General features: G+C 34.6%; 1 protein-coding gene and 1 long non-coding RNA gene across 3 annotated transcripts; one reads left to right on the top strand and one right to left on the bottom strand.

Moving 5' to 3' along the window:
- Positions 1 to 823: 823 nt before the first annotated feature.
- On the top strand, positions 824 to 4,828 carry LOC148771190 (uncharacterized). The gene is made up of 3 exons (XR_016030865.1): positions 824 to 1,057; positions 1,772 to 3,549; positions 3,654 to 4,828. It is a non-coding gene; the product is annotated as an uncharacterized LOC148771190 (long non-coding RNA).
- LOC105973321 (glutamate receptor 2.3) lies at positions 1,461 to 5,483 on the bottom strand. 2 transcript variants are annotated; one of them, XM_088816927.1, is made up of 5 exons: positions 5,123 to 5,483; positions 3,253 to 4,592; positions 2,830 to 3,142; positions 2,334 to 2,740; positions 1,461 to 2,261 (listed from the first exon to the last, which is right to left on the bottom strand). In XM_088816927.1, exons 1-5 carry the CDS (start codon positions 5,397 to 5,399, stop codon positions 1,737 to 1,739), a joined length of 2,862 nt encoding a protein of 953 aa, XP_088673053.1. In that variant the 5' UTR covers positions 5,400 to 5,483; the 3' UTR covers positions 1,461 to 1,736. The 2 variants fall into 2 exon arrangements, with proteins under 2 accessions (XP_088673053.1, XP_088673052.1); XM_088816926.1 differs by having other exon boundaries at positions 1,636 to 2,740; positions 5,123 to 5,427.
- Between the last annotated feature and the right edge of the window lie 10,002 nt (positions 5,484 to 15,485).

Below are 15,485 nucleotides of genomic sequence, written 5' to 3'. Positions count from 1 at the left end.
AGTACACTAGACTAATCATGTGTGACAAGTTCGAACCATTGGAAATGAGATTTGAACTTGAATTAATTGACATAAGATCACTTGCCCAAACCACCGAGTCATACAAAACCTATTAATAAATAAGTACAAGAATGATTTTAAACTATTGAATTCCTTTTAACTTGTGACTTTTTACTAAAATTATAATATAACAAGGGAATTGCTTTTTGCGGTTTGAAAATTGCTATTTGCGGTTTATAACAAAAAACACTTTATTTCTCTAAGTGTTCCAACATGTTTTTGCGAAAAAAAAATCGATTTGTAGGGCTTTTTAACATGAAATTGGTTCCGTAATCGATCTACCCAATGCATATTACACGTAAAAGAGTCGAAATTACATCAAAAAATCGAAGCCCAACCCTTCTTCAAGCTTGATTTCGAATTTTCGATTTTTTTTTTTTTTTGCTATTTACAGTTTGGGGGGTTTTTTGATTTTTTTGGAAAGTTTTTGAGGGTTTTGTGAAAAACCGCAAATAGCAATTTTGTAACCGTAAATAGCATTTCATTATAACAATCATCTATAAAATTCACTGTACATAGAAATTGGAATAAAATTTTCAAATTTCGACGATTTCAATCCAAAAAAATTATAACTTTCGAACTCGTTTTTTTAATTCTAATTTTTGAAATTTGGATTTTTGATTATTCCAATTTTCTCGGAACAAAATTATAATTAATGTTTTACTTGAACATAAATAAATAAAATGGTATTATGGGACTATGGCCACCCTTACGAAAAACTCTTCATGGATAATTTCAACCACCCCACAACTTGAGAGATTTTGTACCTCCGGCTGTAATTTACCCAAAATAAAATGATTTGCTCCCAATATCATTTCGATCCGATTAGATATCCACCAGAGGGATATTTTTATCTGAATTCTCTGAAAAGTGAAAAGTGATTAAAATATGGCCCACTGAAAATCTTCATAGATTTCCAAAACAACATCATCATCATTTAAGCTGGTGAAGCTGAGTTCAATTCAGCTGTTTGAATGTGCCTGCAAAGAAAGGATTGGTAAGTTTTGTTTTGCGCTACTGTTGAATGTTTTATATAGACACACACACGTATGAGGGATGCCTACTACATGTTTGTTGAAATTCCTACAAGAAAAACGAGCTCTTAGAAATTAGTCTGGAAACTTCCACCGTGTTGTGCACACAATGAATGAATGAATGAATGGCATTCCGTAGTGAACATTTTTAATTCCTTATGCATCTCATTCTCACCATTACCTTAAACTTTTTTCCTCGTACTAAGGTTAAGTCTCTAGATTTGTGATGTTTCCTTAACGACCCTTGAACGAATTTCACTTATCTACATTATCTCGTCTTTCGGTATTTTTGTCAATGCTAATGATTGTGCTACCCCAAATCAAGAATTGTTAGGCAGTGTGGACTGTGTAAAGCTCCTATGTTGCAAAGCTTTTGAAGTTATAGGCATTTAGTGTACATTATCATGCTACTGCAAAAGCTAAAATGTCGAAGAATCGTATTCCGAAGTGTGTATATCTTCCGACACACTTCTTAGTATCACACCCTCAGACTAAAAGTTTGTTTACAAGTGTCACTGACGAGTCAACCGAACATCCAAACTGGGACAATGTTTTAGAAGGACATACATACATAATCGAAACGTAGTTCCAATGTATGCATCATAATCACAGTGAAAGAAAACGAAAGAAAACCTGTCAACATTAATGTTGTGCGCTCGTTTCATTCCTATCAACAGGCTCAATCCCCATGTTCGTTATGTGAGACGATTCGCCTTGTTGACTTGTAGTGTCGTTCTCAAAAGCACTTGTAGAATCGGAAACAGAATCTTGTGAGCGATCAGTTGTTGTAGAGACCGATGGGGAGTTTAACGGGCTCTTTCGGCCATCGTCTGTTTTCTTGGACAGGAAAATCTTTAGCCACTTTACTATCTTGCTCCACCTTGTGGATCGAGTGCCTGCGGGCTCTACGATGACACTCCGATTTTCATGTTGGAATTTAATCATGTAATCTGCAAAGGCTATAACTCCGACTATTCCTACAACTGAGAAGAGTACCGCAAAGCTTTCGAGCCCAATACTTTTCGATGAGAGTTGGGTGTTCGAGTCCGAACATTTGGTGCTATCTCCAAACCACTTCCTCTCGATTTCCACCATCTTTTGGCCCTCTGTCACATTCAAAATTGCTCTTGAAACATCAAGTACTAGAGGAGAACCTGTTGGGAAGACCTGCAAAGAAAAAAAACGAGATTTTAGAACGATAAAAAGGAAAATAATGGATAGGAGGGTCGGGTCGCATACAAATCCGAAACCATCAGCCTTGTATGTGGGTCCGACCATCACGTATTTCGAACAGTATTTGCCTAGAAACAGCTTTATGTACGGGATCTCTTGAAAGGCAGCAGCTATTCCACCGTTTCTACTCCCTTTAGAGAGAAGTTTATCCATTTCCTCCGCTGAGTTGAACGGCCGAAGACGGGACTCGTCAAAATTCAATCTTTTCAGAAATCCAAACAAAAACGATCCTTCCATGTAGCCTACGTACTCCTTGTTTTGAATAAGCACGTTTACATCAGTAACTGCTGGCTGCAGCTTCTGGACTGTTAGCATGGACGTAAGACTCGCAGTATAGGTTTGCGTTAGTATAAGTACCACCAGAAACCATATGATCAGTACAGACCTGCCCCATTTGCTTACGACCCTCTCCTCTGCCGAAAAGTACAAAGACGAATATCATGCTAATGTAACCAACATTCAGGAAAAACGAGTATAGTTTAGAAGATGAAAGGAGTCTTACTGTGAGCAAATACCATGGTGGAGAAGGCAAACCAGAATATCATGCCTAGTTGGTGCAAACGAGGACCCCTGAAATCTTCGTTGATTCGATGTTCAAGAATCCAGATAAGAAAACCTATGAAAATGAATGAGCAAAAACTCGTCAACCAAAGTTGCCAAGTCAGTGGCTTTAGAAACGCCAGCACGTTTTTGCCCTTATCGTCTCGGATTGGTACGACCATCGAAACACCAGACTCTTTATAAGGCAGAGTGAAGTCAACGTACTTTGACCTATTTCCTAGAATCGTTACGTCTCCAGCCACAGCATCATAGTTCTGTTGTTCATTGATTATCAAGAAAGTTAATCTTGCTATTATGTCGAAAAAAAAACGTGCTTGGGTTTTTTTCTTTTTTGTAAATTCATATGAAAGGGGAAGATACTTACTCCAAGGTACACTTGATAGACCAAATCGTTGTAATCTCCAGCCGTCTCGTGTTGAGGTGTCGCAAACGGAACGTATTCGTACGGGACACCATACGGTAGTGCTGACATCACCGCATCAAAAACGTCGACGCAGTATCCTTCCACTTCTATGGAATTGTCGGAATCCCAAGTAACACGAACAAACTCGGTGAAACCACCCCTCGTAGGTACTCCTACTCTCAGTTTCTTCCCGTTTGTGGGAATCACCCAACCTTTAGGTGGAGATGATTTGTCGCCCGGCCATGTAACGGGTCCCAGGTTCGACTTTGAAGTTGAATATTTTTTTACGTTTGTACTCGTGAAGTTCGGTTCTTCGACAATTCCATTCTCTTCCGTCCAATATCCTATGTTGCTAGCTGCAGGACCAACTATATTGACTATCTGATACGGAGGTGGTTGGAGTTCGCCTTCGACTAATCGAAAACTTCCAGCAAGGCCTTTAAATGTAATACTTGATAAAGACTGAACGAGCTGTGGTCCGCTCACCGATACGCCAAAGGCTTCAAGATCTGTCGAATTTCTAGACACGTTCGCCTCTCGATATTTATGATTTTCTAGTCTTGCTTTCTCTACCGCCATGGCTACTGCAGTGGCCGCGTCATAAGCCCGCATCCGATAGATGTCCAAATCAGAAGTTTGAGCTTTTGGACCGATCTGCCGAACCCTTTTCTCGTATCGGATTTTAAAGTCGTCGAGCTCCTTGGTGTTCGGAACATAAGGCCTTACTCCAATTACTCCTCGCATGGACTCGACTACAGAAGGATCCATTGAATTTAAATCGTTCGTGACGCTATCGGTTATCATCCATGCGTACTCTTTACTCATCATTCCTAATTGTTTCGCTTTGGTGAACAGGCGAGAAGCGAGAGGGCTCAGCATGTGGACTACGAAAACTCTAGTCTGCATAGTCATCAGCTTGTAAAGCTCCGCGACAATTTGGTCGTCCGTTGCTAATGGCGGAACGACGCTCCTGTAAGGTACGCGCACGCTAACCTTTTCAAGTGCATCGGTCAAAAACGGTAGGATCCCTTCCCCGAACTCGTTATCCTCGTAAATGGGCACAACTTCTCTCCATCCAAAGGCTTGAATAATCGCAACTATGGCACCTACTTGTGAAGAGTCTTTTAGAGTAGCCCGAATAAAATACGGACTCCTAAGCGATGAAAGAGAAGGACTTGTGGCTGAAAAGGTAATAATAGGAACTTGAGCTTTGTGTCCGAGAGAAATAAGGAAGCTAGCCTGTACCGATAACATAGGACCTATGATGGCTTGCACTTCGACATTCTTCAATAAGTCCAGACCTGCATTTCATGTATTCATGAATCGATCATTTTGAACGTTTCATAACAAGACCAAGAAAATCGTTGAATATTTCGTATATTGATTGTCGGCACGGAGTTCTGGCTAAGGGAAAATTGTAATTTTGGTCCCATATGTTGGCATATAACTTTGTAAATAAAGTAAACCTTGATAGATTTTACTTGTGTGGAGACTTAATAGAACTTTGATTTTGTTAGATGACGATTTTGTGAACCAAGTCAGAGGAGCATTTATAATTTTTAAGCGTCCATTAAGTAAGTTTTGGCGAGTTTGTTAGCTACATCGTCACGCAATAGTTAAAATTCAAAGTTCGAGCGAAATAGGACAAAAAACGCTAATTGTGCATAGTTATTGCATGTAAAACTGAAAACTGGACAAGTTAAAGGACCAAAATTACAATTTTCTCTCCTCGAGTCTCGAAGAAAATAACATATAGAAAAACTTGCGAAAATATTGTGTGTGTGTGTGTGTGTGTGGGTGTGGGTGTGGGTGTGTGTTATAGGCGAAGTACCTGCTGCAGCTGCTGCAACAACATCGCCTTTAGAGTCCCGATCGAAGAGAAGCAGCCTTGTCTTATAATGATCGTGCGTAGCATAGAAGTCTGAGAGAGCCATCGTTATGTAGTCTAATGTTATCTTTCCATAATTATCCATGTCTAGCACAACCCCGACTCGTACCGGAATGATCTGCGCCGTTGCCATTTTTATCGAGAAAAACTCTGAAGCGAATACGTAAACGAAGAAGAGATACAAAATGGGATTGATCATGCAGCTTGTTTTCTTCTCCATATCTTTTTAATTTTTTATTTTGTAGCTTTTTTTGAGATGGTTTGATTAACAAAGCACACATGTATATGTATGCATATTGGATGTTTTGAACTTGAACTATCCACATCAAGAACTAATTACCAAAATGGGATGTGCTAGCCTGCTATGTGTATTAATATTTAATTATATTATATTATATTTTCACAGTTTCCTCGAAGAATCATTGTAGTTTACTTTTGTGAAGTCAATGAGCTATTCAACAACCTGCAAGATGATTATTTATTTATTTATTTTATTTTTTATTATTTTTTTTATTTGAGAAAAAGATGATGAAATAAAAGGGTTGGTTACTTGGTTTTGATTTTCCTCTTCTGTAAGAAAATATTACATTTGTTATGTTTTGGTTATTAGAAAAAGAAAAAGAAAAAAGAAAAAAGAATATCAGGTGCAAAAGGATTAAACAAGAAGCTTAAGAATCTTGGAGAAAACCAATGAATGTATGTTAAGCTACCAATTTGTATTTTACCATGAAATGATTTTTTTAATTTTTTATATAATAAGTAGCACAGGCCTCTGAGGAGTTTCTGTAATTTATTCTAAAAAGGGTAAATTCCACTTTACCCCCTCATACTCTACCCGAGAACCACTTTACCCCCTCATACTCTCAATTTCATCGATTTACCCCCTTGTACTTGTACAATTTTCCAATACAGCCCTCTCATTCAACTTTTGGCATTTTGACTCTGACGCCGTTTGGTCAACTCTGTAAATTACAAAATTGCACTGCCTATAACGCATCGTTTCTCCTCCGTTAATATTGTCATTTCTTCTTCTCCCACCACTTCCCCTTCCAAAATATCCCCAAATTGAACCCCTAACTTAGTAAAAATCAAGACCCAATAATTGATCGATTCCACCCAGTGCAAAGAAAAAATATATATGAATGTGCGAAACTTTCTCTTTTCTAATCACGAGAGTCAAAATCGAAAAAAATCAACATTTACGTCAATATTTTGACTCTTGACCAAATGACATCAGAGTCAAAATCGAAAAAAGTTGACGAAGAGGGCTGTATTGGGAAATTGTACAAGTACAAGGGGGTAAATCGATGAAATTGAGAGTACGAGGGGGTAAAGTGGTTCTTGGGCAGAGTACGAGGGGTAAAGTGGAATTTACCCTTCTAAAAATTATAATCCATTTGGGTTTTATAAATTGGTTTAATTCGGGATTGAGTACTCCAAGTTGCTATACTTGACTTTTACACCCAATAACTTTATAAATTAGTATTGTTGGTCCTATTTTGCCAAACTTTTCAATTTCAACGGCTCAATACTGATGTGACTAACAAGCTTGTCGGATCGGATGTTAAGTAAATATTTATATGATTAAAAGTGGGATAATTACACTTTTGGTCCCTCATGTTTGGCCCGATTTCACTTTTGGTCCCCCTTGTTCCAAAGTGAACAAAGTTCACCTCCAAGTTTCAATTTTAAACACTTTTGGTCCCTACTGTTACATATCCGTTAACAAGTAACCGAAAACCCCATTTTGGGGTGGACAGTGAAACTTTCAAATCTCTTGGTGCTGAAAATAATTATAAATTTAGAATAGACTACTTATAATTTTTAATAATAAAATAAAAAATCAACGAAACAAATTATTTTTTAATATACTTAATATTATTATAATTATACTACTTATAATTAATTTTTTAATAACAAAAAAAATTAACTAAACAAATTATTTTAATCATACTTAATATTATTTTTAATTATACTACCTATGATAAAAAAAAATTAATCACAAAAACATAAATTAACTAAACAAATTATTTTCAATTATTATTATTATTATTATTATTATTATTATTATTATTATTATTATTATTATTATTATTATTATTATTATTATTATTATTATTATTATTATTATTATTATTATTATTATTATTATTATTATTATTATTATTATTATTATTATTATTATTATTATTATTATTATTATTATTATTATTATTATTATTATTATTATTATTATTATTATTATTATTATTATTATTATTATTATTATTATTATTATTATTATTATTATTATTATTATTATTATTATTATTATTATTATTATTATTATTATTATTATTATTATTATTATTGAACAAATACTTAATATTATTATAATTGTACTACTTATAATTATTTTTTTAATAATAAAAAAGGAAATTAACTAAACAAGTCATGTATAATTATACTTAACATTATTATAATTATACTACTTATAATTAATTTTTTAATAATAAAAAAATTAACTAAATAAATTATTGTGCACTATACAAAATTTTAGTTTTCATTTACTACTTATGATTATTTTTTAATAATAAAAAAAGAAATGAACAATATATTTCATTATACGTAATATTATTAAAAATTTAATTATAAGTACTCTATTTTAAATTTATAATTATTTTTCAGCCACAAAAAAATTTGAAATTTTAATTTTCGCCCAAAATAGTGTTTTTCGTTACTTTCTAACGGACATGTAACGGCGGAGACCAAAAGTGTTCAAAATTGAAACTTGGAGGTGAACTTTGTTCACATTGAAACAAGAGGGACCGAAAGTGAAATCGGGCCAAACATGAGGGACCAAAAGTGTAATTCTCCCATCAAAAGTCTATCGATATTGAAATCAAGTTGCAAGTTGATTTATATTTTGGGGTGGCTAGAGCTAATACCAAAATTTTCTTACTTTAATACCACTAAAAATTGACAAAAATTCGACTTGTATGTGTCGAAAATTGTAGGCGAATTTAAAAAAAAAAAAAAAACTAAAAAACCGACTTTGATGCTCAAAAAAGACATGAATACATACTTTAATGGGTTCTCATTCCATGTAAACCACCATTTTATTGTCTTGTGACTCTACTTTATAAGTTTTGTAAGGTTTTGATTCTTTTGAATTTTGAGATTTTTTGGAGGGTTTGTAAGAAGACGAAGAAGAAGAGAGGGTTGAGTTTGGGTTTGGGGGAGAAGAAGAGAGGGTTTGAGTTTGGGGGAGAAGAAGAGAGGTTTTTAATTTTTTGTATTGAAATAAGGAAAAAAAATATTTTTTGTACAAATTATATTTTGTTTGATGAGGGATATTTTAGTACTTTGCTTTTAAAAAAAATATTTGTGGTATTAATCTAAGAAAAAATGTTAAAAAATTCTCTAAAATATGGTATTGAACTTGGTGGTATTGAAATGAGAAAATTTTGGTATTAGTTCTAGCTACCCTCATATATCTTTTTAAATTAAGGCTGTGACTGGATTAGGTCAGTCGATTATTGGCATAAAAATCGACTCATCTGACAAACTATTTTTTGCTCGAATTGAAAATCATTGCCAATTCAACATTGACGGGTCGGTTGATGGTTGACAACTGAATATTTGTTTTCAAAATGGATTAGTTAATGCCAACTAGTTAGGCACATTTTGCATAGTGCCAATGTGCCAACATCACTTATTAGTTCTACATAATTAATAGCAATTCGACAAAATATGTCAAACTAATTCTAAATATGCATATTCTACGATAATATCACAATGTCATAATCACTCATGAGTTCATAACAATTAAAAGCAAACACATAACATACTTCAAACTTCACCGCCTATATTAAAAAATAAATAGAAAAAATACCTTAATTTAGAAAATAAAATACTTTTTGATAAAATTTTATTAATATATTTGGTGTACCAATAACTATCGGTCAACCAACTTTTGATGATATTAAAACCATCAACCAACCAATTATAGATAGGTTGGTTGAAATTTTCGGCCAAATCTAATGGGTTTAGTTAAAAATTTAGTATCCACCTCAAAATATAGTTTGTAATGAATCGGTTAAAAGGTAAAAACCAAATCAGTCTCAACCCTACTTTTAGGTATCAATACAAATGAAATCCAACAAGTTTATTTGCCACATTAGTTGCATAATATTTTGTATAATGACTGTCCTCTGTGTACCATAAATTTTATTTTCATAGCATAATATAAATTCAGTTCATTGTTCTTGTTTTTTTTTTTTTTTTTGGTTTTTTTGGTTTTTTTTCATCTTTTTTTAACTTTCATGTGTGGTATTTTGATTGAAACAAAACATTGATTTGTTTGTTTTCCGGATTTTTTTGTGGTATTGTTGTGAAATGTGGAAGATATTTGTACCTTGTGTTGGGTAAACTCTTGTTTTTACTTTTTATGCTTTCTTATATACTAGTAGTTCGATTGATATAATTTAGTAGTTGATTACCATAATTTAGTAGCTGATTGTAATTTTGTTGGTTATTATCATAATTTTATATTTGGCTACCAGAATTTAATAGTTAGATATCATTACTTTAGTACTTTAATATCACAAGTCATTAATTGAAAACTATGATTTAGTACTTGTTGCTTACTATAAATTAGTAGTAGTTTTTTAAAATATATACTAATTTTATGGGTTGATTTCTATATTGATGGTGGCGGACTTTTGCCAATTATTGATTTTTGCATTTTAGGTGGTGGCACAACTTTTTGTGATTAGTCTTTGTGGGAAGAAATACACATAATAGATTTGTTGGTATATCTTTTAAAAAATTATCGTATTAGTGAAAATTGTGATGTAGATTTAGCAATGAATAAGTTCTTGGCTAATTGTTGATTAAATTGCATGAATTATATGCGACGATTTTATTTATCAACTGCAATTTAGTAGTCTATTACATTAATCGACTACGATTTTAGGGTTCTTTTGTTATTGTTTAGATTCTTCTGTTGAATCGTGTTGGGTTGTATTGACTACATTACGGTTGTTTTTTGTTACATTTAGTAGTCATTTTCATTATGGAGTTTATGCCGATAAATTCCCAAGTGCAATCATAAAACGCGAGGCAGTCCCCGGCTACGTTTCACAAGGGGAACTGTCCCTACAACAAACATAAACATGCAGTTCAGTCTCTAGCCCTACTTTATTTCACTTTATACACTCTATCTCCTCTCTCCTCTTTCTTCCCTTTATTCTCTTCTCTTTCTCTCTCCTCTCTCTTTCATCATATTCTCTGTTACTACTTCCTCTTCCTAGACCGCGAAAAAAATAAAATTTCCTAGAATGGCAGCAAATGGTGAACTAAACCCTCTCCGCACTAGTATTCTTGGAAGTTGCCGGTACCAAGATAATATGCACATCAGTTTCGTTAAGAATGATTCGACTTTAAGGGAGATCTATGAGTCTGTCATAAGGAATTGGGACAATATCCATCCCGACAAATTAGTGCTCCAATACTTGGCTCCTCGTGAAAGAATGTTTGTCACACTGGCTATGACGAAGACGTGGTAAATATGGTTATATTGCATTTGATAATGCACATGAACGTGGTCGACATTGGGATGAGCCGTAGTGACGAATCAAATGGTAAATATGGTTACATTGCATTTATTTATTTTTTATTTTATTTTCAGTGAACCGGTTCTGACCGGTCCAGCTGACCCAAATCAGTGGGCTGGATCAGTCAGACCGAGAACAGATCTGATCGATCTGAATCCACGTAGATTCGATCAGTTGGATCGATTAGAACCATCGAACCGGCCGGTTCGACCGGTTCGATCCGAATAATTAAAAAAACCGACATTTTAAATTAAATTTCAGATCCGATTTTCTAATTTTAAACAATTTTAAAGCTGGAAAAAATTCTAAACAATATTTCAAAAATATTTTAAACTTTTGAAAACACCCAATTAAATAATACAACAATCACAACTTTAATAAATCGAACATGCATCAAAATAAGCATAGCATATAAAAACGCAATTAATTGCGCAACGAGCTCTGATACCACTGCTGGGAATCGGGCACGTGTACGCAGTGGAAAACAAAAATTTTATGCGAGTTAAACGAATTTTAATCACATAATCACATGCCCGACGTTTATTAAACAATTAATTGCGTACATTTGCGCTTCCAGCGAAAATTAAAAACAACAATCATTAATCAACACTAAATCAATTAGCATGCTCGTAGTAAATCATGAATTTCATATAAACATAAAATACATATAAATTCACGAAACATACTACGAAAACGAACATGGATAATTTAATCTAATTAAATCAAAAACATAATCGAATACCAGATTCAAAAATTTACCTCTTGAAGCGTGAGGTAGGCGCAGGAGTCGAAGCAAGACTGCCACGGAAACCAGTCCGTTCAGTCGAGAGCGGCGGCGGTGGTGCTAGCGACAGCGGCGCATGTGGATCACGCGTTGTCTTCGGGCGGCGCGTGAGAGCGTGTGCGTCGTCGGCTCGGGGGCTGCTCCTCGATTCTTCGACTCTTCGATCTTCCTCATCTCGGATTTTACCTCGTATACTTCGATCTACTAAATACGTGGGACTAGACACGCAAAAGTTAGAATAGAAGGAAGAAAAGAAAAGAGAAAAATAACTACCAAAACCACTCGGCGCAAGGGGCCGATTCCGGCGACGAACGACGGCGGCCGTGAGTGAGTAGTCGGCCGAGTGAGAGAGTTCGAGCGGCTAGGGTTTTAATTGTGTTGTATTTTTGTTCAAGACCTATAAATCATATATTTATTGTGTCTTGTATAAAAGCCCTAACGGGCTTAAGTTGGATCGGGCCAACAACTTAAGTTCGTTAGTTCTTTACTCGCTCGTTTCTCACAACTCAATGATCAGAAAATTGTAACGATTATATTTTCGGAATCATTGTAATGTCCTCGTCATCACAAGTGCCGAATCTCGATTTTCAATTTCTAAAAGTGGAAACCTTAATTCAGTGGACTTTCTAAATTTGGAAACTTCCCGATTTAGAAAGTTCACTAAGATGTTCGCCTATTCTTTTCCTTTTCTTATTCTCATTCATAGTTCCAAATTACGAATGTTGGACTCAATCATATTGACTTCCAATCATGCAAAGATAAAACATTTTTATCTCTGACCGTTTATTCAAAGATCTCGAGTGCACGAGCAGTGTGACCCTCGATGGTTAAGGTGTAAGCTAGCTGTGGGTCCACAACTCTTTGTGGTCTAAACTCGTCCCTTAGAGTTACGATTAAGATGAAGGTCGTTTGACCTTAATCACCCAACGAATCAAGATTGGCGTCTAGCAACTACGCGTCATGATTCCCTAGATACAAATGAAGTGCATGCAAGAACCTTTTGATATAGTTAACGGACAGTACGATCCCTTAGATTCATATGTCCCGATTGAACTAGAGGGATTGGTTCATCGAGACCTCCTTAGTAGTTCAATAACGGTGCGATCATTCTAAGTGTTGTAACCGGTACGTGCATGACTTAGAGAATCGAATTCTCTAATCATCACTTAGTCAGCTCTGGCAGACTTAGAGATTACAAACTATGAGAACACACAGGACATCCAAGACTATTCTAGCGATTGAATGCCCGGTTACAATGCACATACCTCCCACTAGATTTCGGACTGCACGAACACAGACCCTTGGGGCGATCCTCGGTGGAACTCAGGGATAGGTCACGATACAACTGGTCCTCTAGTGAAGTCACGGTGATGTCTAGGTCATAAGGACTAAGGTGTACAACTATACCATAGATATCTCTACTCAATTATTGAGAACCACTTAGAGATTTCTAGGGTGAGGGAGTTCAGTGAACTCGTCAACTTACGAGCACCCACTTATGCATGCTGATATCACAATACCGTTTACTGATGAGATGCAGTACACATACACTAAGTTCTAGTCTCTTAATATGAATGGACGATATCCTCATTGGTGGCGTAACCCTTCGACTAGGAACATGTTTAACAGTTATAATACTAAAGTAAATATCTAACGATCCTAAAGATCAATTACTAGTACTTGTAATAATTGTAAGTACTATATCTATGTTTGAGACAAAGGGACAAAGATATAGAATGACAAGGTGTTTTTATCATTAATACGAAAAATGATTATGTATTACAAGAATAAATGAAAAGACCACAGCCACAAGTTGGCTTGTTGGTCACCTACTCTAACAAAAACTGCAATCCCATCATAATGCAGAAATTCATAGGGTCAGATACGACGGGGATAATTTTACCTCCAAACCAAAATGTACGTTCCTCCATGTTGTACGTCTTTTTCAATAGAACTGACATATTTAAGAAACTATGGTACATCTTAGGCATGTTTAGGAAGTGCCCAAAAGAATTTTCCTCCAAGACAGCAAAATATCCGGCCGTCATCATTGGCTTAATTATGTCCATTTCTTCTTTGAAAGCGCTAGGAGAGCACTTACAAGCTTGTTGCGCGTCATCATCTACAAATTTATTACGATTATAAAGTAAAAAAAAATCAGCAAAAATACAATTGTAAATAACGGTACTATATAGTTATAGTAATTGTACCTACACTCGCATGTCTCAATACCATACAACCACATTAACTATGCAATACAATATATATTATTTACTTATATCAGAAGAAAGTCCATCACCCTGTTTTGATAGCGTATAACAACAATAGCACTACCATTGTATAATACGACTTACATTAGTTAAACAAATTTAATATTCAAAATCAAACCCTTCTTATGACAAAAAATGATTTGGAAAAATGCTAATGTGCCAAACGAATGCTACATGAGAGTGGAAGTGTTCAAAATCATGCAATTCAAAAGCAAATGAACAACTTTTGCAAACATAAACAAGAAAACAACATATATTAGAATCATTTGTTCAATTTTTTTATTTGAGAAACTTCCCAATCTCGTCGATGGATACTACCCACTGTTGGAAATGCTCAAAATCATTCAATATGAGAACATGCAGTATGTTTTTGCAATCCTAAGGGAAAAAAGGAAGTAAACCTTGTTTCTCTTTCCCCTTCTTTGCCCGCACCATTCTTCTTCGAAAATAATTACTTTTCTTTCATTTGTTGCCTTAATGCTTTCTGCCTCGTTGTGGGTATTTATACAAGCAAAAAAAAAAAAACCTGAAAGATAGGAATAACTGGTTCTAAACTGAAAGAAAATGCTTTGAAAATGGTTCGAAATTGAATGACAACGATTGTTGAAAAGGCGTGGAACGTGTCTCCCAAACGGCGCGTGAAAAATGTGTGGAAAGGTGTGTCAGACATATGCAGGTAATTTCAAAATAAAGTGAAGGGTGTTTCGAACTTTGCACGCATAGCTAGGGAGTTAACTGCATGTTTATGTTTGATTTAGGGACTGACCTATTTATGAAACGTGACTGGGAACTGACTCGCGTTTTATGTTTGCACTTAGGGATTTATAGACAGAAACCCCTTTCATTATTCAACTACGATTTTAGTAATCAATTCCTTAATCGACTATGCTTTAGTTGATTAATATCGTTTAAATTAATATACCTAACAAAGAAAATTAAAATTAAAAAAATAAAAATTAACTTTTAAAAAATAAAACCGAAATGGGGATAAAAGTAGTGGAGTCATAATTTTGGAATTAGAAAAAAACAATCATCTCAAAGAATGAAAATATGAATGAACATTTACTTGTTATTATAATATTTGAAAGATTTTGTTTAAAAGCCCCTTAAAAATTAGATTTGTTTCAAAAAATGTGGACCCAGTTAACGAACAAATTGACTCTGACCCAATTTCGATCCGGTTCGACCCGGAGTGCGGTCAAGTCAACTGAGACCCTCTTGGTTTGACTTGGCAGGGTCTATAAAGACATAACATGCACGATTAATTATTTTTAAAAAATGTTAAATTGTATTTAATTGAGAGGACTTTCATGGGTAATTAAGAAATGACTTATTGGTGTGCACCTTCTTTGAGTTTATATTTTAATCCAGAAGCCTGCCACCTTTGACTTTTCGTTGTTGTTTTCTTTTTTTAATTTTTAAGCTTCACGAACACAATTTTTTTTCTTTTTTTCACAATGAAAATCAAGGTACTTGTGTAAAGTACCATATCTTTAAAGTACCGATTACAATTACATTCAGTCACAAATCAACTAATTCCAGTTCGAATATACATCATTTTTTTGTCAAATAACAAATAATTCCGTGACAACGGACTTAAATGTACATAAGTCCAGACAAAAAAGAGTATCCACATAATCTCATTCATATATATT

This window comes from Erythranthe guttata, chromosome 4 (genome assembly GCF_056151865.1).
Source record: "Erythranthe guttata isolate IM_541 chromosome 4, IM_541, whole genome shotgun sequence".
In the NCBI taxonomy this organism is placed as follows: domain Eukaryota; kingdom Viridiplantae; phylum Streptophyta; class Magnoliopsida; order Lamiales; family Phrymaceae; genus Erythranthe; species Erythranthe guttata.
Note: the sequence above shows the minus strand (reverse complement) of the source record. Positions and strands in the feature narration are given on the sequence as shown.

Excerpts from the sequence above, each read along its gene's own strand:
- LOC105973321 (XM_088816926.1), bottom strand. The coding sequence starts at position 5,399 with ATGGAGAAGAAAACAAGCTGCATGATCAATCCCATTTTGTATCTCTTC. Across the intron at positions 4,593-5,122 it reads TGTTGCAGCAGCTGCAGCAG|GTCTGGACTTATTGAAGAAT; the intron begins GTACTTCGCCTA and ends CATGAAATGCAG. Across the intron at positions 2,741-2,829 it reads CACCATGGTATTTGCTCACA|AGGAGAGGGTCGTAAGCAAA; the intron begins GTAAGACTCCTT and ends ACTTTTCGGCAG.